This window comes from Balaenoptera physalus (assembly GCF_965194825.1).
Source record: "Balaenoptera physalus genome assembly, chromosome: 2".
NCBI lineage: Eukaryota > Metazoa > Chordata > Mammalia > Artiodactyla > Balaenopteridae > Balaenoptera > Balaenoptera physalus.
Window position 1 is genome coordinate 30,720,881 of NC_138883.1, and position 20,148 is coordinate 30,741,028.

The 20,148-nt window shown below is 43.5% G+C and overlaps 1 protein-coding gene across 8 annotated transcripts in view; it reads right to left on the minus strand.

Moving 5' to 3' along the window:
- Positions 1 to 3,673: 3,673 nt before the first annotated feature.
- SIPA1L1 (signal induced proliferation associated 1 like 1) overlaps positions 3,674 to 20,148 on the minus strand; it is a 383,378-nt gene continuing 366,903 nt past the window's right edge. For 6 of the 8 annotated variants that reach the window (XM_082451505.1, XM_082451509.1, XM_082451503.1 and 3 more), the window contains 4 exons: positions 11,058 to 11,204; positions 9,059 to 9,173; positions 6,371 to 6,455; positions 3,674 to 5,695 (listed from right to left, as the gene is read on the minus strand). In XM_082451505.1, the coding sequence (XP_082307631.1) occupies positions 5,552 to 5,695; positions 6,371 to 6,455; positions 9,059 to 9,173; positions 11,058 to 11,204 (491 nt within the window). In that variant the 3' untranslated portion in view covers positions 3,674 to 5,551. The remainder of the gene's footprint in view (positions 5,696 to 6,370; positions 6,456 to 9,058; positions 9,174 to 11,057; positions 11,205 to 20,148) is intronic. The other 2 variants (XM_082451510.1, XM_082451508.1) reach the window with 1 other exon arrangement.

Here is a 20,148-nt window from a genome sequence, read left to right on the forward strand (position 1 = left end):
CCCACTCAAATGTCTACCTACCAGTCTAGTTAAATGTGTGCAGCGAGTTGGGGGTAGGTAGGGCAATAGCGAGTGGAAGTGTCACTGCTGAGTGGGAGAACACACACCCTCCCAGCCATTTATACTTTTGCCAAGGGAGCTGGATTTGATTGGTGGATAGCCATTTTGTGATTCTTTTCTTACATGCTGAATTACAGAAATGTGTAGGAGAGGTACGGCTGGGTGGGCTCATTAGAGATTCAGGGAGTGTTCTAATATCTTAAAAAATGTGTACAGAGATGGGTCCCTTTAAGAGAACAGAGCATTCTGGTTAAGGACAGGGAGTGACGGGTGCATCCCTAGAACATGTGATGAGATCCTTTAAGGAAAGTATTTAAAAATACACAGTAAAATGCCCAAAGCTTAGGGGATTTTGCCTGGGAGATCATTCAGCTTGAAAATGGGTCATGAGGGATACAACTTGAAGGATGACACGAGCTGCACGTATTTGAAGGTGGGGCTGTCCTGGCAGAGGAGTTCTTTAAGGGGCACAGTGACGTGTGCTCATTTAGAAGAAGTAATGGGAGGACATTTGAGACAGGCATGTTCACAGGACCAAAGGCAATCGCGGTGAAGGTGTATAATGAGAGGTGTAATGCGACAGGGAAGGCGAAAGCTCTCTTTGGTCTCAGGTACGATGACTCGGATGCGCTAAGGCATGAGAGGGGGAGATGTTTGGATATTTAAGGATGGAGGACCGGAGGGGCTCAGCTGACAAGGAAACAGGAGCACGACACTGGCCGACTCTTCTGGGGAGAGGGGGGAGACCCGAGGAAAGGAGAGCAGCAAGGGGACAAAGCAGCAGCAAATAAAACCATGGTTATAATGATCTCCAAAAAGACCGCCAGTGTCCTCAAGCCTGCGCTGCAGCTTATCTAAAGGATACAGAGGATCAGCAATGCTTTCCTTCTCTCTGGACAGTGGCACAGAAAATGGGCTGTGATGCAGCATGAGGATAGATTTCTTAAGTTTGGAGCAGGTATGAGGGCAGTCGGGAAATTTGATTGTCTAGTAACTTTGAGGGTTGATAGGTTCTTGGAGAGTAGGGTAAACAGGACGGGCTGACTTTGGAAATTAGTGACTGGAATTCAATGCTCCCAGCCTGGGACCTAGTCTCCCGGTCTTTGTACTCCTGTGAAGCCGCACACTGTGGGCCTGGCTGAGGGCTCTTCACTGGCTCCCAAACTGTTAGCTCCTCAAGGTCACCAAGGTCATTCCTTGCTGACCTGGTAACTAGTCTCATACCATTAATGGTAGTTAAGGACACTCCAGTCACATCTAGGTAACACAAGAATTTAAAATAGTCAAGTGGCAGAAAATGTCATGCAAAGGGGTCTCTAAATTACCTTTTTAGTAAAAAAGAAAAAATAAGTTATTTTGCCTAAGCTCTCTTTAGCTATAATTTAAGCCTGTTTCCTTCGGCAAGGTGCTCTGTGGTTAGCCAACCTGTCAAAATAATACTCAGGTTTCTGGACATGGTTAAGAGCCTCGCATCGTAGCATCTATTTCTTTCAATTACTAATGGGCATGGCTATCCTCTTGTTAACTCTATTCTTCAAAAGTCCTGCTTCTAAATCATCACCTGGGAAGTTGGAGAAAATACAAAGTTCCCATCCCAGACCTGCCCAATTACAGACCCTGGGGATGCAACCCAGTGACCCAAGTTTTTAACCAACCCTCCAGGTCACTGTGATGCAAGCTCAAGTTTGAGTCACTGTTCTAAAATACACGGCAAAGGGTGAAAAGCCCCGGGCCGATATTAGGCAGAGTGGACGAGCTCATTCTGGCTCTTCCATCTCCCTCTCCTATTAATATGTCAGGACTCTCTCCTAGAAAAACAACATAAAAGCCCTAACATATTGGAAATGGAAGACAAGGAAAGACACATAATTACTGAGTGCCTTGAATTTGCCAGTCACTGGCTTTACACATATGATCCCACTTAATCCTTAAAACAATATGAGGCTGTTGCTGTTTTACCAGATAGGAAACCAAACTCAAATATATTCGGTAATTTACCTAAAGACACAGCCGCTACACAATTGGATGGGATTTGAGTCCAAGTCAAATGCCTTTTTTATTAGAGTATGTTGATTCCTTATGGACAGGTCAGTAGTGGCATAAATCATACAGGGAAAAGGTATCCAATATTACTGTGCTCTCATTCTCTTAAAATAACACACTTCATCTTTAACAATGCCCAAGTCTTTACTGTTTAAGTGCATTTCTGACCAAGGTGTGCCACCTTGCACTTTAATCTTGATTTTGTTCCTTCTGGGGAAATAGCACCAGGTGGTTACATATATCTACTGTGAGGCTGTAATCTGTTCAGGTCATTGCTCTGCATTTAACTAGAGGCAAATGGCTTAAGCTTGCTGGGCCTATTTCCTTTGCCCTTGTACTACCATTTTTATCCCCATCTACAGAGTTAGTAATCCAACACAACCCAATCTGTTTATCACCTGCAGCAGACTTGTAGTGCTACCAATTGGCCCCTCCAGTCAGCTCATGGATGAAGGTCCTCCATCAATGTAGGTCAATGGCACCTTCTCCCAGGAACTCACGACCCACGTCCAAGCCCTTCGGAAACCCTCTAAACCAGGTAAAAAGCATGGTCTAAACAGACTTTTTAGCTTGCTAATCAGAGTATCTTGTGGCATCCAGTCTTAGCCTGTCTTGTAATTCTAGAATTTGTAGAATTGCTGAACCAAATAAAAGGAAGAAACTCTACTGTCAGCTCTCAATTAGCTGCACCACTGGAGAGGAACAGTGACGTGGTAGATTTAAAAAATTTGGTTCCATTTGGCTTTGGAATGCATTGTGATTTTTTTCAGTAGATTAACTTTCCTAATTACATCTTGCACAGCCTAGTATTAACAGGCATTTGTATTCCCTGAGCATACGACATCTAACATTGAGAGTTGGGCAGATGCCGTAGAGGAGTCCAAAATGTGCTGGTCTCAGGGAATGAGCGTTGTTACGGACAATCCACACACGGGTAATGAAGAGGGAACTAATTATAAAGTGCTCTGCAAATATTAAATTGTAAGCAGAGAGGGCAAATTAGGAATTCTCTATGGACATGTGAACAGACAGTATAGAAGCTTATTAAAATTCTAAAAGGGACAAAGTTTCAAGGATCATCTTGGGTGTTAATGGAGTCTGATGGAAAAATAAGGATACAAGGAGGGTCAATGAGTTACTGGGTGGTCTTTCAAAGAAGAAAGAGAATGGACTTGAGGACACGGGGAGGGGGAAGGGTAAACTGGGATGAAGTGAGAGAGTGGCATGGACATAGATACACTACCAAATGTAAAATAGCTAGCTAGTGGGAAGCGGCTGCATAGCACAGGGAGATCAGCTCAGTGCTTTGTGATCACCTGGAGGGGTGGGATGGGAAGGGCGGGGGGCACGGGGCACGGGACGGAGGAGATATGGGGGTGTATGTGTGTGTATAGCTGATTCGCTTTGTTGTGTAGTGGAGGCTAACAGACCATTGTGGAGCGGCTGTGCTCCAGTAAAGATGTTAAGAAAAGAAAAGATAAGAAAAGAAAAGACAAGACAAGAAAAGAAAAGAAAAGAAAAGAAAAATAAATAAGAAAACCTCAAGCAATAATACCAAAGTGTTTTAAAAGAGTGTTTAAAATGAATTTTATTATTTGAATTTTACAAGTAGTCTTTAAAGGCTTCAAACAAGAACTCTGTTGCAAAACTCTAATAAATAGCTTGCCCCAAGTCCCCAGACAAAATGTAAAACAAAATAAAAACTAAACTCAGAAGGCTAAGCAAGACTTCAGAATGCTTGGATGTTAGCAGTATTTCTCATTTACAAAGAGATATCAGGCAATGTACAATCTCTTTCATACAAGTCAAAGAGAGAAAGAGACAGACAACTGAGATCTTTACAGAGCACTCCGAAATCTTCCTATTTCCATGACAGAAATGTCACCAGAAAAAAAAAAAATCCCATGGAGAAATCACAATCGTGAATGAAACTGTAGCATAAAAGTCTAGTGATGGGGGTGCAGGGGAGAAGAGAGGAAAATCCATCCCGTTTCTTTCAGGGATGGAGAGAGGAATGGGCTGAGATTACTTGGGGCAGGGAACTTCCAAGCAGGTGCCACTGGATAGCTGAACGTTCCCTTAGACCAGAGTTACCACTGAAGGGGCACAGGTGGCAATTTAGTGACAATTGTGAAGGCAAGAAACAAGGCCACCAGGAGCTCCCCTGGGGCCTCTCAACACTAGTGACCCAGTTTCTCTGTTCTGTGCAGGACTGAGAGCCTTGGAACAACGGCCAGGGGCCCAAAGCAGCTGCATCACTAGACAGGAAAAATAGCACATCAATCATTTCTGCAGCAGAATCCTTTGGAAGGCCACACAAGGATGCAGAAAATGCTGGGCTGAAATTGTACACTGGGACATGCAGGTCTCAAAAGGCCATTCCATTATCACAGTCATTGCTCCTAACAAGTAAGTATTAAAGTTCACAATTTAACATTCACTTTTCCTAGTTACAAATACTGGTGAAGTCTTGCTTTGGAGAGAAGGATTTACTAATTTATTAATAAGTTCATTTTGAGCAAGCTAAAAATACAATTTTGCCACATTGTTATCTTTAAAAATCTCAAACAAAAACTCTACTTTTGACCAAAATGCATACAAATCATATGATTTTTAGTTTGGAGGAATTCTGAAACCAATTACTGTTTGGAGCCAGGAGGCTATAGAAAGGCTGATCCCACTTTAGAGGGACTGACTGACTTACTTAAGCCAAACAAAAAGGGCTCCAGCTCAGAGGAGCACACAGCACCTGGGACCATTTTCCCAGGGAAAGGAAGGAGGAAGTAGTGATGGCATAATGCAGGCTGGAAAAGGGGTGTGGCCCACAGCCTCCGTCTCTGCCTCTCTCTGGTTCACTGATTTGTTATTGTCAAGTAACCCCGATCCTGCTGAGCTCTGGAAGATAGGGACAGACACCACTAGCTCATGCACAAGCCATTCGAGGGAGGCAGGCGTTTTCTCAAAGCACCTCCCTCCCCAGGCATTTCAGGAACGAAAGTAAGGAAATCCCCCTCCCCAAATAAACAGTTTTTAAAAACTTTATTGTCTTCCTAGGAATAATGACATTTGTCAGGATACTGAGGGAAAGCTTGGGTTACCTGAAATAGATAAGAAAGAGCTGATGGAAATAGAGGCAGATGGGCCAGTGGGGGGAACCCTGGTCCTAGGCCCAGTTTCTTTTTAAATACATAACAACAGATAAAGATATTGTGCAAAAAAATAAAGACATTCACATTTTAGCAGTTAAACTTTTATTTTACTTTTTAAAATTTTTATTTACCGTTTTCTTTTTCTTTTCTACAAAAGGCAGATAATGATTGTTGATCTGCAATTGTTGTGTTGTGCACTCCCCTCAAGGGGGCAGAGTTGGGAGCTGGGGCGGGAGCTCGGAGGATGCCTTCACCGGCGGCACCAAGGGGCGCGCGCTCCCGCGGCCCCCTCTCCCGGCCTAGCTCATGTCGATGGTGTTGAAGACCCACTCCGTGAACTTCTTCAGCTTGTCGGAGGCATTCTGGGACTCCTCCTGCAGCCTCAGGTTGTCCTCTCGCAAGTGCTGAACCTCCGCCTGAAGGTGAGCTTTGTCTTCTTTTTCCTGGGAGGGCGAGCAGGGCAGGCAAGAACTAAGAGGGTGGCCTCACCCTGCCCAGCCGCTAGGAGTGCTGTGGATCTGTGTGTGCCCTTCACCCACTTCCCTCCTTCATTCCACTGAACAGCTGTCTACGTGGCCTGGTGCTGGGCCTTAAGATGCTCTTACCCAGGGAACGGGACTTCCAGAGGCATCCGCTACAGGTTGATTTTGGAATGTAAATACGTGACTGCGTAGTTTAATGTCTTTGTTAAGTTGTAAGGAATAAGGGCTGTCTTACATTTTAGACGATTGCTCTGGGGGCTCCTGTCTTAATATAAAGCCACTCAAGAAACAAACAAACAGCATCTAATTCTTTTGGTGCAAGAGCCCGAATAGCAATGAGGACACGTGGGTCTGGGCTATGGACCAGGAGTGGGGAGGCCGGGAGAGGGCTGGCTGAGGTCTAAAGGCGTTCACAAAAAAGGGAACGCTTTTTCTGTGCGTGTGACAATGAAAGCTTTCTTGCACTATGTGTGTCAGTGGGAACCAAGCTCTAAGCAGCTCCCTAAACATGTGTTCGGAGAAAGTAGGGAAAACGCCCACATCTTATTCCACTAACAAACACTGCTGACACAGGGCTCTCACAGTTCAAGGGCAGCTTGCGTGGACTGGGTAACCTGCTTCGAGAATATGGTTTACCTTCTTCAGATCTTCTCGAAGCATCTTCAGTATACCTTCCAGCTGGTCCACTTTAGAAGCCAGAGTGGGAGAGGAATTTTTACTGCTGGGAACAAGAAACAAAAGACCTTGCTGGCAGGAGCCTCCATGGCTAGCTCTGTTTGGCATTTTTTTTTTTTTTTTTTAAGGCGGCGTCTGAATTTACAAAATGGTTTTCAATATCAAATTACTCAGTATGGTGACACAACCGTGCATTTTCATTTTAAAAAAGAAAATGGCAGTCTTAACAAAAGGTAATACAAGTGTGAACTACAGCCAATCAATGGCTTCCTTTGTTAAAGATGCTGCATCTTTGTGACAAAAGAACATAGGACAGTAAGTGAAAATGGTCTCTTTGGCAGCACAAGAAGAACCTTCTGGCAGACACGACTGTCAAACAGTGAAATGAGTATCTCTTTAGAGGCTTTAAGAAGAGGAGAGTTACTCCTCTCTGTGTGCATGTTGGCTGGGGTGGGGGGCTGGGGCAGGCTCTACCTTGGGGCAACCCACTCACCCAGTGGCGACTGAGTCATCGGGCCCACGTCTTAACTTACACTAGTTTAAATATCTTCAAATATTAAAAAAATAAGGCTCCATCTTTCAGAAGCTTGTCAGTCCAACCTTAATGTCTTAAGCTCTTTGCTATTATGATCAGCAAACTCTAAGGCCCACAGTTTTCTTATTTTCTCCCATTTCATTTAAGTGCTAAAAATGCCATGCCAGTGGAGCACCAAAAGGAGGGGGAGTTAGAGGATGAGAAGGCCGTGTAACCAGCTGGACAGATGACACAGCTCGGCAGGGGCTGAAGACCTGTCAACTCTCCTTCCCCGACTCTCCTCTACTTGAATTCAAGCTCCAAAAAGTTTCCAGGCGAGTTCTAGCCAGAAGCACAACCTCAGCCTCACACAACCAAGAATCTGAAGGCTTCCACGGAGCCAACTGGCAGCTGCCTCTTTCCAGAGGTCAAGGGGAAGAGGTGGCGACTCTGAACTCTTGGCATGATGAAATAAAAGGTATTCTTTACTTTAAAAATCGAAGTTCAAGTTGGAATTCCTGACCTACAATAAGCTGTGTCTGTCAGTCAACGTCTTCTGCTAATTCTAGGTCTACCGCAAGCCCACAGTGGCGTGGAGTGTCACAAGGCTGTAAATAAAATGGCATGATCATGACCTTCTCCCTTCTAAGCAAGACAGGACGACCCGTTAAACGCTGACAGTGAATGGATTTTAAAAGGGAAGCGGTCAGCTGCAGTCCACAGCACCTCACAAGCGGGTCAGGTTTGCATGGGTTGAAGGCCAAAGATGTGACAGAATAAGAGGGGTGTTGGACGGGAAACACTGAGGCTGGGGATGGGGGCGGGGCTGTCCTTCACAAGCCGTCGAGTCCACACTCCCCGCTCCTGGCAGGGCTGACGCAGCCACTGCAGGCTGTCAGTAACTCTCAGTGGCGTATCTTGATCTCTGAAGGTCTGCAAAATGAATTCTGTGACTGTGAGTGCACTGATAGTCTTTAAGAACATATTTAACTCCATTTGCATTTGCTCATCCACACCGAACAAAGCCCCAATCATCCTCCTCATCTTAAGCTTCTACAGGTTCTACAAAGATTTAGGAACCGCTTAATAATTCCTTCTCAGGAGAACAGTCTTTGCTCACTCAGACTTCTCTTCATCCTAAGAAGGGACATTTGGGGCTCTCCCCTCGACTCTGCAATTTTTAAAAAAGTGCTCAACAGCCAAACTAACTGCCTCTTTCCTTCCCCAACTGTCCCAACAATAGGATAAATGCAGCGTCTGTTACACTCACAACGAACGAGCCATTGCTCTTATACTTCCTCTTGAAGAGGGTTTCCTTACGGACTTGCTTCAGAAGTCTTCAAGCACAAGTCGCCGGTATGTCTCTGCAAACCTATGCCAACCTCACTCTTCCCGTTACTGGCTGTTTCTGACCAAGTTTTCTAGATACCTGGATTCTTATCCATCATCAAAAGGTTTTAAGAGATTTCAAATTGATGAAATTATTCTCCGTTAAGGAGGGCTTACTATGTGTCCACGGCTGACCGCTGGGATGCTTTAACACATAGGAACATCACACATTTATCCAACCACCTCACCATTTGAAACTGAGGGGGAAATGGAAAAGTCAGCGAGTCCATACCCTTAACTCAGCTACTGCTTTTTTTTTAACTTCTTATTTTACATAAATCTTTCTTACCTATCCTGGTGACCCAGTTCTAATGTAGGTCTGAAGCAGAACGTTGGGCGCTGCTAAGATGCAGGCACATTTACAAGCGTGACCAACTGACAGCTTCAAAACTGACAGACTCAAAAACCAGACTCAAGGACTAAACGCATAGGAGTCCGAGGATATTCAGCACAAATGATTTCTCTTACCTTACCTAATAAACCCTGAGGACACAAATGTACTACGGCATTAAATAATTATGAATATTCATAATGATGACTTTTAAGCCATCAAGAACAGTTTCAGGGTGTTTAGAGTATTTGGTTACAAAGCATTCGAACAAGAAGTGAAGCGTCTGGCGCTGCAGTGATGAGCTTCATTCAGTTGATCCATGTGGCCTCCATCGCCTCTTCCCCACACCTGCTGTCTGTCACTAGCAGAGGTGGTGTGTGGTGTGGAGTGGTACCCTCGCCACTGGATGACTAACCTGCTGTAAGACTTCATCTGGGCCAGAGCCTGGTCTTCAAGCTGGTCATTGTTGGACGCAGCACTCAGGGGGCGATGGTTTTCATCACTAGCAGCAAAGAACGAGGCTCTCTGGACTGAAACGGAGAGGAGAAACCATTCAGTATTTTGGAACTGGATCCTGGGCCCTCTCTATGGGGGGCCCTCCATTTCTAAAAGAAATGGCCTACACGCACAGTCAGATCTAGTCAAGGGGCAGGAATGCATCGGAAACCTTATCTCCCAACCCTTGTAGGAAAAATTTTTTACTGTTTTAGCTGGAAGAGGATAGTAACATTGTAATTTCTCTTTTAAAAACAGCTGTTGTGACTCAACTTCTATTCCAGCTTTTCCCTTCTTGCTCATAAAAGTACCATTCTATTGTTTCCCCGGAAACAGGCCTCGTGCCAAATTTCCAGACAGATGCTTTCCACTCAGTGACAACATGAAACGCATTAAAGAGCTAGTACTAAGCTTCTTGAGGCTTCCTGAAGTATGCTTTCCCTAAGACTCCTGGCCACCTTGGTGGGCTTTAGCCTAGGCACGCACCACCTCTGTTTCAAAATACACAAACTTCAGGCTTGAGCCAAGAAAAAAATCAAATTAAAAAAAAAAAAATCTCCCACTGAAAAACCAAAACTTCTTTGCAGCAACATGGATGGACCTAGAGATTGTCATACTGAGTGAAGTAAGTCAGAGAAGGACAAATATCACGTGATATCACTTATATGTGGAATCTAAAAAAAGGGTACTAATAAACTTATCTACAAACCAGAAGTAGAGTTACAGATGTAGAAAACAAACTTATGGTTACCAGGGGGTAAGGGGGGGAGGGATAAATTGGGAGATTGGGATTGACATGTACACACTACTATACATAAAACAGATAACTAATAAGGACCTACTATATAGCACAGGGAACTCAATACTCTGTAATGGCCTATATGGGAAAAGAATCAAAAAAAGAATGGGTATATGTACATGTAGAACTGATTCATTTTGCTGTACACCTGAAACTAACACAACATTGTAAATCAACAACTATACTCCAATAAAAATTAAAACAAAAAACAAAACTGTGATTTTATATGAAGGAGAGTGACCAACACACTGAAATTTACAATCAAGTCAGTCCTGGGGAATTGCCATCAGCTAAAACGGGGATTCACTGTTCACTGCTCTGTGGTTGTCTGACTTCTGAATTCCATGGCCTAGGCAATTGGCTCCCCCAAACTGGAGCCTGACTGAAGAGCAACTTTCAATCCTTCCAAGTAAGGGCAATAAAACAAAAACTCAAAACCAATCACCTGCTAGCACCATCATTTTACAAAGACCATTTTAGCATCAAAAAGTCTGGAAGGGCAACCTTAGAGTCAGTCTGTCAAAAAAAGACCTATGACAGCCTCATGTCAACACACACAGCAATACTTTTAGTTTTTTTTCTATTTCAGCAGAGCAGGTCAGCACTAGTCTAAGGGCCTGCATTTAAGGACCACTGGCTTAACGCAAGCACACAGCCAGTGCGTTGACGTAGGAACGAAGCAGGCAGAAAGCACACCTGCTGCCACACACCCGAGAGATGAGTGAGAAGAGCAGAGGGAGGAGCCTGGGGCCGGGCCAAGCAGGACAAGCATCCCAACAGATCCAACTGCGCGTTGAGCAATGACGTCTTTACGACGGGATAAAAAACTCTCCCAGACACGTGCTGTTTTCAGTCAAGTGGCAGCTGGGATTCCCCTGCACTCTGCCCTTCTCAGATACAGGGAGGCGAGGCATCCGTGTGATGAATTCCTGTGTAGAGGAAACACTGGGTTCCACCTGATTAAATCTGACAGTGGGGGGCCCCTACCAAGTGCTCAAGAACTGTTAGCTCAACTGGTTTCCGGCTGTGCTGGTAAAATGTGTGTGTTGTCAGCGTGTCCAGAGCGCTCACGCTGCCCACGGCCTCAGTGTGGCCCAGCCTGGGTCATCAGCAGACTCACCCTCATACGCCTTGGCAGCGTCCACCAGGTTGGACCAATCCAAATCCGCAGCGGCGTCGGGCAGGGGCATCAGGCCGGGGTCGGGCATGGGCGGCCTTTGGGTGTCCTGGATGTCATTGAGGGAGCTGTCCGAGGCCGAGAACTCTCCTGCAGGAAGGGACAAGGGATAAGATGTTTCTCATGCCCACAGGAGAACCACTCAAAGTTTTACCCATTTTCTGTTACAATATATTGGTAAGTCATTTGTTACCTGGAATCAGTTTCTAGTCTAACAGGACATTAGTGGTCATTCTAAAGCTGAGTGGAACTAGGGATTGACTTCCTCCAACCTTAATTCACTTTTGTATAACCTCCCACTGTCCCATTTCTAGTGGGGAGAGTCTTGGAAAAGTCAGTCCTGCACCGAGGCAATGTGTCTGCTTTGGCAGGAGCTGCTTGTCTACGGTGGGACCCAGGGCAGCTCCTCATGTTTCCTTGCAGAGTCGAGAGATTCAGGCTGGGGTGAAGGGACCTACTTCAAGAGAGGTGGGTTTTGCAGCCAGGCCAGGGAGGCTTGGTGATGCTTGTGTGAGGGGATAGGAAAGCTTATTTTTATCTGCACTGGAACCTGGGATCTGACTGCCCTCCATGTGGACTCCCTGCATCCCTGGGACTGGTGACGGACATCCCTGGCCCACGTCTGTCCTGTATCCCAGGAGCGGCCCACTGGTTTCTGCAGTTGGATGTATCCAGGGTGGTGTGAGAACCAAATCAGAGCACGTGAGAGTGAGTGCTGGGTCACCCAGCAGAGTTAACACAGGTTAACTGGTGTTGGCATCCTTCTCCTTCCCAAGGACACGCTAAGCAACTCCCGGCATCAGTTTTCTTTCTTTTTTTTTTTTTGCACATTTTATAATCTTAAGTTCTTATTTGAGAATGTAAAAATACAAGGTACGATAGACTTCAGCAGTCTTGGTTGAGTGCCAAGAATAATATAGAAAAGGAAGATAGTTGATACATGAGTTTACAGGGTTATAATCTTAAGACAGTAAAAATGTAGAAAGACAAAAAAAAATGGTCCACATCAAAAAAACTTAAAAAAAAAATCAATTATGTAAACTTACGACTAAATAAATCATATTTTTAAAAGATGGTACTCGGGCTTCCCTGGTGGCGCAGTGGTTGGGAATCTGCCTGCCAATGCAGGGGACACGGGTTCAAACCCCGGTCCGGGAAGATCCCACATGCCGCGGAGCGGCTAGGCCCGTGAGCCACAACTACTGAGCCTGCGCGTCTGGAGCCTGTGCTCCGCAACAAGAGAGGCCACGATAGTGAGAGGCAAGCACACAGCGATGAAGAGTGGCCCCCGCTCGCCTCAGCTAGAGAAAGCCCTCGCACAGAAACGAAGACTCAACACAACCAAAAATAAAAAAATAAATATAAATAAATAAATAAAAACTATTCCCTTTAAAAAAAAAAAAGAGATGGTACTCAAGACTCATCACTGGTTGATTACTTTTTTTTTGCTATTTTCTATGTTGTGGAGGTATCTATATGGTGGAAACTCTATACAGTAGTGTATTTGTATACATCTCTTCCCAGTTTGCTTTCAGTGACATCACTTTGGTAACCTGAAATCAGCCGTAGTAGGAGTATATCTACACCACAATTACTGGCAAGTGCTGCAAGTAAGGGCCTTTGCCTCCTTCCAGGAGCTGATTGTTAAACGTTTACCAGCACAACAAGAATCATACTTCCAATGGGGACAAAAAGACACTGAGAGAGACTCAGCTGGGAAGTGATGTAATAAACTTTGTTCATTGGGAAGATCATTTTGGTTTTTTTTTTTTTTAATTCAAACAGAAAGTCACAAAAATAATCATCCTCATCAGTTCACTCAGTCCCATGTAATTAATTTTTTTTTTCATCTTAATCTTTTGTTAGCACTTTTATGAATTCATCAGTTTTCCATTAGAGTTCTGAAAATGCTTATTCATTCAGTTCAGCAGTATAGTCAGCTACCAGAAACCTGTACAGTTTTCGATTTACAGCAGCCCAACATCCCAAGCCCCTTCTAAGGTGACAATTTTTAAAAATACAAATATTAAACTACAGTAACAGCTAATCTCTGCTTATCCTGGGGACGGGAGGAGTGGGTGAAATGAGCCCCTCTGTGCCGTGGAGGGTGTGCTGCTACCGCTCAGGTTCGTATAGGTGGAGAAGCGAGGGAAACGTAGCTCAGGAAACGAAGATGCTCTCAATGGGGCAGCAGCTGGGGCAGCAACGAGAGCAGAGCACGTGCCTCCGTGAGAAGGGTCACCCGCACAATGGGACTGTAACACTAAAACTCACGCAAACACAAAACTGAAAGTGAACTTCTCAGTTAAAATCTCTAAGCGACTCTGGAAATAACTGTGTACAATGAGTTAAAAAATTTTGTCAATTATGATGGCCTATAAACCAGAGTATATTTAGCGCTTGCTTTCCCTTTCAAATTACATAAAGAACTGATCTGAAGTGCAGCTACTAGTTATTAATGTGCTTAACATTAGCAAAATTATGAGTAAATGGAAATCAACAAATGTTGCCTGATATTAAAGGCTCAGTTGTATTTAAACTTGCTCCCACCAAGGGCAAGTAGTTGGAATGATTTACAATGTTGTGTTAGTTTCTGATGTACAGCAAAGTGATTCAGTACATATATATATATATATTTTTTTTTCTTTTTCAGATTCTTTGGAACAGTTTTGTGTGTCACACACAACCCTTCTGCCCTTTTATCTCTGGGGCCCAAATTTCCACTTGGAAAAAAAAGAAGTCGCCCATTCTCCAAACACATCTCAGTATCTCAGTGGTGGTCACACCACCGAGGCCAAGGCATAGGGATCAGCCCACCAAGGACTGCTCAGTTTAGGGCGTGGGATCACTGTGGCTGCTGCCTGACTTTCAGGAAAGCAAGAAGAGGTGATGGGAAGGGGCTGGGAGAGGGTGGCCCGCTCCTTCCCTTCCTCAGTGCCAAGCCTTCAGCCCCAGGCTTCACAGGGAAGGTGTGAGGGGAGCAGATTTCCAGGCTGTTCTCTTAGTATGTGAGCTTCTAGAAGGCAGGGCCTACTGTGACATGACACATGCACACAGGCTTTCACATAGGGTTTATTTTTATCCCTATAAAGGTTAAAAAAAATGGGGAAGTGAAAGAAACATTCAAGGTAGGCAGGAAGTTGTAAGAGGAATGGAGGGCAGGGAGGGTGGTCCCAATGCAGGGAGAGAAGGGGAGAAAAGAAGGCTACTCTTTAGGGCACAACTAGGAGGTGGTTTCTAGTGTCCAGATGGTAAGAAGTGGTCATTTCATGTGTCAACTTTGGTTCATAGACGGTGACCTTTCAGAGCAAAGAGAAATCAGGTTCAAGCCATAGTTGGACCTCTTATAAAGAGGGAGGAGGGGGAAGCTGATGTGATTCTTGAGTGATGTCTGCCACAGGGGAGAAGGGGAGAAGGGAACTGTGTGGGAAGCAGGATGGAGATGATGGAGGAACAGTCATGGGAGTGGGTTGAAAGCTCAGAAAAGATGCAGGGAGAAAGAAAACTAGGATGGCAGGAGATTGAAAGAAAACACTGCTTCAGAGAAGAAGCAGAAGGAAAAGAAATTGGGTATAAATGGACATAGAGAGAGATAAAGCTGCAGAACTCCCTGAAGGAAAAAGGGCAGAAGGGAGGTGGGGTTACAGCCATATGTATAATAAGCAGGCACACAGGTTCCATAATAGGTATCTGCTGTGCTGGGCAATAATGGGAGGGTAGGTGCAGAACCCTGGAATGGAGTTGGACAGAGGAGAAAGAAAAAAAGCAATTTTTTTTGGTCCCCGAAGATGGCCCTTAATAAAACTGGGATCAAGTAAGGTGATGGAGGAACAAGGCATTTATGAATCAAAGGGAAGAATACGGAGGTGCCCGTCATCAATAAGCCTTTTCCTAAATAATACTCACTCACTCAATGAATGAATGAGTCAACAAGTGAGTGGCCGACACCACAGCTAATATTCTCACAGCTGGGAAAGACAGAACAATGGTGTGGCTCAGGGAAGCCAGTGGATAAAATTCTCTAAGAAATAACTAATCTGGTGTTAGCCAAATTTGCCCAATCCTAACAGCAGCTGGGATGTTTGGTAAAAATACAATATAAACCACACTTTTGTATTCAAATTCAGCAGGTCTTGGGTGAGGTCTGGAAATCTCTATTTTTAACAAGCATCCCAAAGGAGAGCTTTTTACCACATCAGGTGCCCCAGTTCTGTGGCTGCTACACAGTGTCTGCCCCTTGATCGTATGGCTCTGGAGCCCAAGAGGAGCTCATGTTTCTGGGTCCCACGGGACTCTAACACCTGAAGAGGCAGTTCTTGGCAGGCTACCACCCCCCCAGGGCACTGCCAGGCAGCAGACTGAAACACACCCCCAGTCTTTCTGTGAAAGAGTCCTATTTGCTTGTCCTGGAGCTTTGGCCACAGGCATAGCCTTCTGTTTTGGCACATTTAGAGGCCTACAAGGTGCTCTCAGGGAACAGAGGCCAGTGGACACAATCTTTGTGCTCTCCATCTGCCTCACTCCAGCTCATAGGCATCTCCAGAAAGGCGCTTATACATACATCTGGTGCCCCAGTACTTAATACTGCCACCCGGCAGACACCTCCAGGTCACTGGTGGTGGTGGTGGTGGTGGTGGTGGGGTGGTGCGTATACTTGTGGTCCCATAGGACTGTACATACATGCATACTTTAAAAGCTGCTGCCTGAGATTCTGGTTTCCAATCTAAGTGAAGACTGAGATCTAAGTGATGACTGAATCTAAGTGATGACTGAGATCCATCCCTTGGAGACACTGACAGGTCTTGTCACACCCTCAGCTACTGGAGGCTCTTAAAAATAAACTAGGCTGCTTGGACAATGACAAAAGTTTGAGAGACGACCAAGAGCTAGGGCAGGGTAGGAAGATATGGTTCACCTTCTACGTGAGACCACTCCATCAGAGCTGGGAGAGGTGGCTGTTTTACCTAATACATAGAAACAAACATAGCGTCAAGGAAGATGAAGAAACAAAGGAAAATGTTCCAAATGAAAAACACAAGAAAAATCTCAGCAAAAAGTCTCAATGAAATGAAGATAAGTAACTTACCAGATAAAGAGTTAAAAATGATGGCCAAGATGTTCACGAAGCTTGAGAGAAGAAAGGATGAACACAGTGAGAACTTCAACAAAGACACAGAACGTAAAAGAGAGTACCAAACAGAAGTCACAGAGCTGAAGAATACAGTAACTGAACTGAAAAATACACTAGAGGGGCTCAACAACAGACTAGATGAAGCAGAAGAAAGGATCGGTGAAGTCTAACATAGGGTAGAGGAATTCAGTCAATCAGAGAGGCAAAAAGAAAAAAGAATGAAAAATAGTGACGAGAGCTTAAGGGACATATGGGGCAACATCAAGTGGACCAACATTCACATTATAGGGGTCCCAGGAGGAGAAGAGAGAAAGGGCAGAAAACTTATTTGAAGAAATAGTGGCTGAAAACTTCCCTAACCTGGGGAAGGAAACAGATATCTAGATCCATGAAGTCCAGAGAGTTCCAAAAAAGATGAACCCGAAGAAAACCACACCAAAACACATAATTCAAATGTCAACAGTTAAAGAGAAGGAGAGGGACTTCCCTGGTGGTGCAGTGGTAAAGAATCCACCTGCCAATGCAGGGGACACGGGTTCGAGCCCTGGTCTGGGAAGATCCCACATGCCGTGGAGCAACTAAGCCCGTGCGCCACAGCTACTGAGCCTGCGCTCTAGAGCCTGCAAGCCACAACTACTGAGCCCGCGAGCCACAACCACTGAAGCCATGCTCTGCAGCAAGAGAAGCCACCGCAATGAGAAGCCCGTGCACTGCAACTAGAGAAAGTCTGCGCAGCAACAAAAACCCAACCTAACCAAAAATAAATTAATTAACTAAAAAAAAAAAAAGAAGAGAGAAGGAGAGAATCTTAAAAGCAGGAAGAAAAGAACAACTTGTTACATAGAAGGGAACACCCCGTTAGACTATCAGCACATTTTTTAGGAGGAACTTTGCAAGCCAGAGGGGAGCGGCATGATATATTCAAAGTGCTGAAAAGAAAAAACTGCCAGCAAAGAATACGCTACCTGGCAAAGCTGTCAATTCAGAATTGAAGGAGAAATAAGAGTTTTTCAGATAAGCAAAAGCTAAGGAAGTTCATTACTACACTGGTCTTACAAGAATTGTTAAAGGGACTTCTTTAAGCAGAGAGAAAGAGTGCTAATTAGTAATAAGAAAACATATTAAAGTATGTATCTCACTGGAAAAGGTAAATATATAGTAAAGGTGGTGAACTGACCACTTGTAAAGCTAGTATGAAGGTTAAAAGACAAAAGTAGTAAAAATAACTATAATAAGTTAAGGGATACGCAAGAAAAAGATGTAAATTTTACATAAAAACATGAAATGGGGTGGGGAGTAAAAGTTAGAGCTTTAGAATGTGTTCAAATTTAAGTTGTTCTCAACTTAAAACAGACTGTTATAAGTTGTTTTAAGTAAGCCTCATGGTAACCACAAAGCAAAACTCTATAGTATATACACAAAAGATAAAGAGAAAGAAACCAAAGCATGCCACTAAAGAAAGTCATCAAACCACAAGGGAAGACAGTAAAGAAGAAGAAAGGATCAGAGGAAGTACAGGCAGCCAGAAAACAACAAAATGGTAAAAGTATATAGTTATCGATAATTACTTTAAATGTAAACGAACTTACTTCTTCAATTAAAAGACATAGAGTGATTGGATAAAATATATATATCTAATTGCTGCTTCAAGAGATTCACTTCACATGTAAGGACACACAAAAAGGGATGGAAAAAGATATTCCATGCAAAAGGAAACGAGAAGAAAGCTGGGGTAGCTATACTTACATCAGATGAAATAGACTTTAAGACAAAGACTGTAGTAAGAGACAAAGATCATGACATAATCCTAAAGCAGTCATTCAACAACAGAATATAACATTTGTAAATATTTGTGCACATAACCTAGGAGCACCTAATTATATAAAGCAAATATTAATAGACCTCAAGGGAGAATAGACAGGAATACAACAACAATAGGGGACTTTAATACACCACTTTCAACAAATGATAGACCACCCAGACAAAAAAATAATAAAGAAACATTGGCCTTGGGCTTCCCTGGTGGCGCAGTGGTTGAGAATCTGCCTGCCAATGCAGGGGACACGGGTTCGAGCCCTGGTCTGGGAAGATCCCACATGCCGCAGAGCGACTAGGCCCGTGAGCCACAATTACTGAGCCTGCGTGTCTGGAGCCTGTGCTCCGCAACAAGAGAGGCCGTGATAGTGAGAGGCCCGCGCACCGCGATGAAGAGTGGCCCCCGCTTGCCGCAACTAGAGAAAGCCCACACACAGAAACGAAGACCCAACAAGGCCAAAAATAAATAAATAAATAAATTAATTAAAAGAAAAAAAAAAAGAAACATTGGCCTTAAATGACATGTTAGACTGATGGTCTTAACGGAAATACAGAACATTCCATTGAAAAGCAACAGAATGCACATTCTTCTCAGGTGCATATGGAATATTCTCCAGGATAGACCATATGTTAGGCCACAGCAACTCTTACTAAATTTAAAAAGATTAAAACCATATCAAACATCTCTTCTGACCACAGTGGTATGTACCAGAAATTGATTACAGGAGAAAACCGGAAAATTCACAAATAGGTAGAGATTAAACAAACAACATGCTACTGAACAACCGATGGATCTAAGAAGAAAGCAAGAGAAACTTAAAAAATACTTTGAGACAACTGAAAATGGAAATACAACATACCAAATTATGGGATGCAGCAAAAGCAATTCTAAGAGGGAAGTTCATAACAATAAATGCCTACATCAAGAAATGAGAATGATCTCAAAAAACCAAATTTTACCTCTCAAGAAACTAGGAAAAGAAGAAGAATTGAAGCCCACAGTTAGTAGAAGGAAGGAAATAACAAAGATCAGAGCAAAATAAATGAAAGACTAAAAAGAGAACAGAAAAGATCAATGAAACTAAGAGCTGGTTCTTTGAAAAAAAATAAACGAAATTGATAAACCTTTAGCTACACTCAGGAAAAAAAAAGAGGACTCAAAATCAGAAATCAAAGAGGAGATGTTACATCTGATACCACAGAAATACAAGGGATCGTAAGATACTACTATAAACAGTCATATGCCAACAAACTGGACAACTTCAAAGAAATGGAACACACAACCTACCAAGACTGAATCATGAAGAAATAGAAGATCTGAACAGACAAATTACTAGTAAGGAGATGGAATCAGTAATCATAAATCTCCCAACAACGAAAGTCAGGACTCAGACAGCTTTACTGATGAATTCTACCAAACATTCAAAGGAGATTTAATACCATTCCTTCTTAAACTCTTCCAAAAAAATAGAAGAGGAGGGAACACTTCCAAACACATTTTACGAGGCCAGCATTACCCTGATGTGGAAATCAGACAAGGATGCCACAAGAAAAGAAAATTATAGGCCAATATCCCTAAAAACATGGATGCAAAACTCCTCAACAAAATATTAGCAAACCTAATTCAACAATATGTTAAGAGGATCATATACCATGTTCAAGTGGGTTTTATTCCACAGATGTAAGGATGGTTCATCAATGTGATAAACCACATTAACAAAATGAAATATAAAAATCATATGATCATCTCAATAGATGCAGAAAAAGCATTTTACATTTTCAACATCCAATTATGATAAAAACTCTGAACAAAGTGGGTATAGAGGGAACATACCTCATCATAATAAAAACCATATATCACAAGCCCACAGCTGATGCCATACTCAACTTTGAAAAGCTGAAAGCTCTAAGGTCAGGAACAAGACAGGATGCCCACTCTCACCACTTTTATTCAACATAGTATTGGAAGTCCTACCCAGAGCAGTTAGGCAAGAAAAATAAATAAAAGGCATCCAAATCAGAAAGGGAGTAAAACTGTCACTATTTGCAGATAACATGTCATATGTAGAAAACCTTAAAGACTCCACC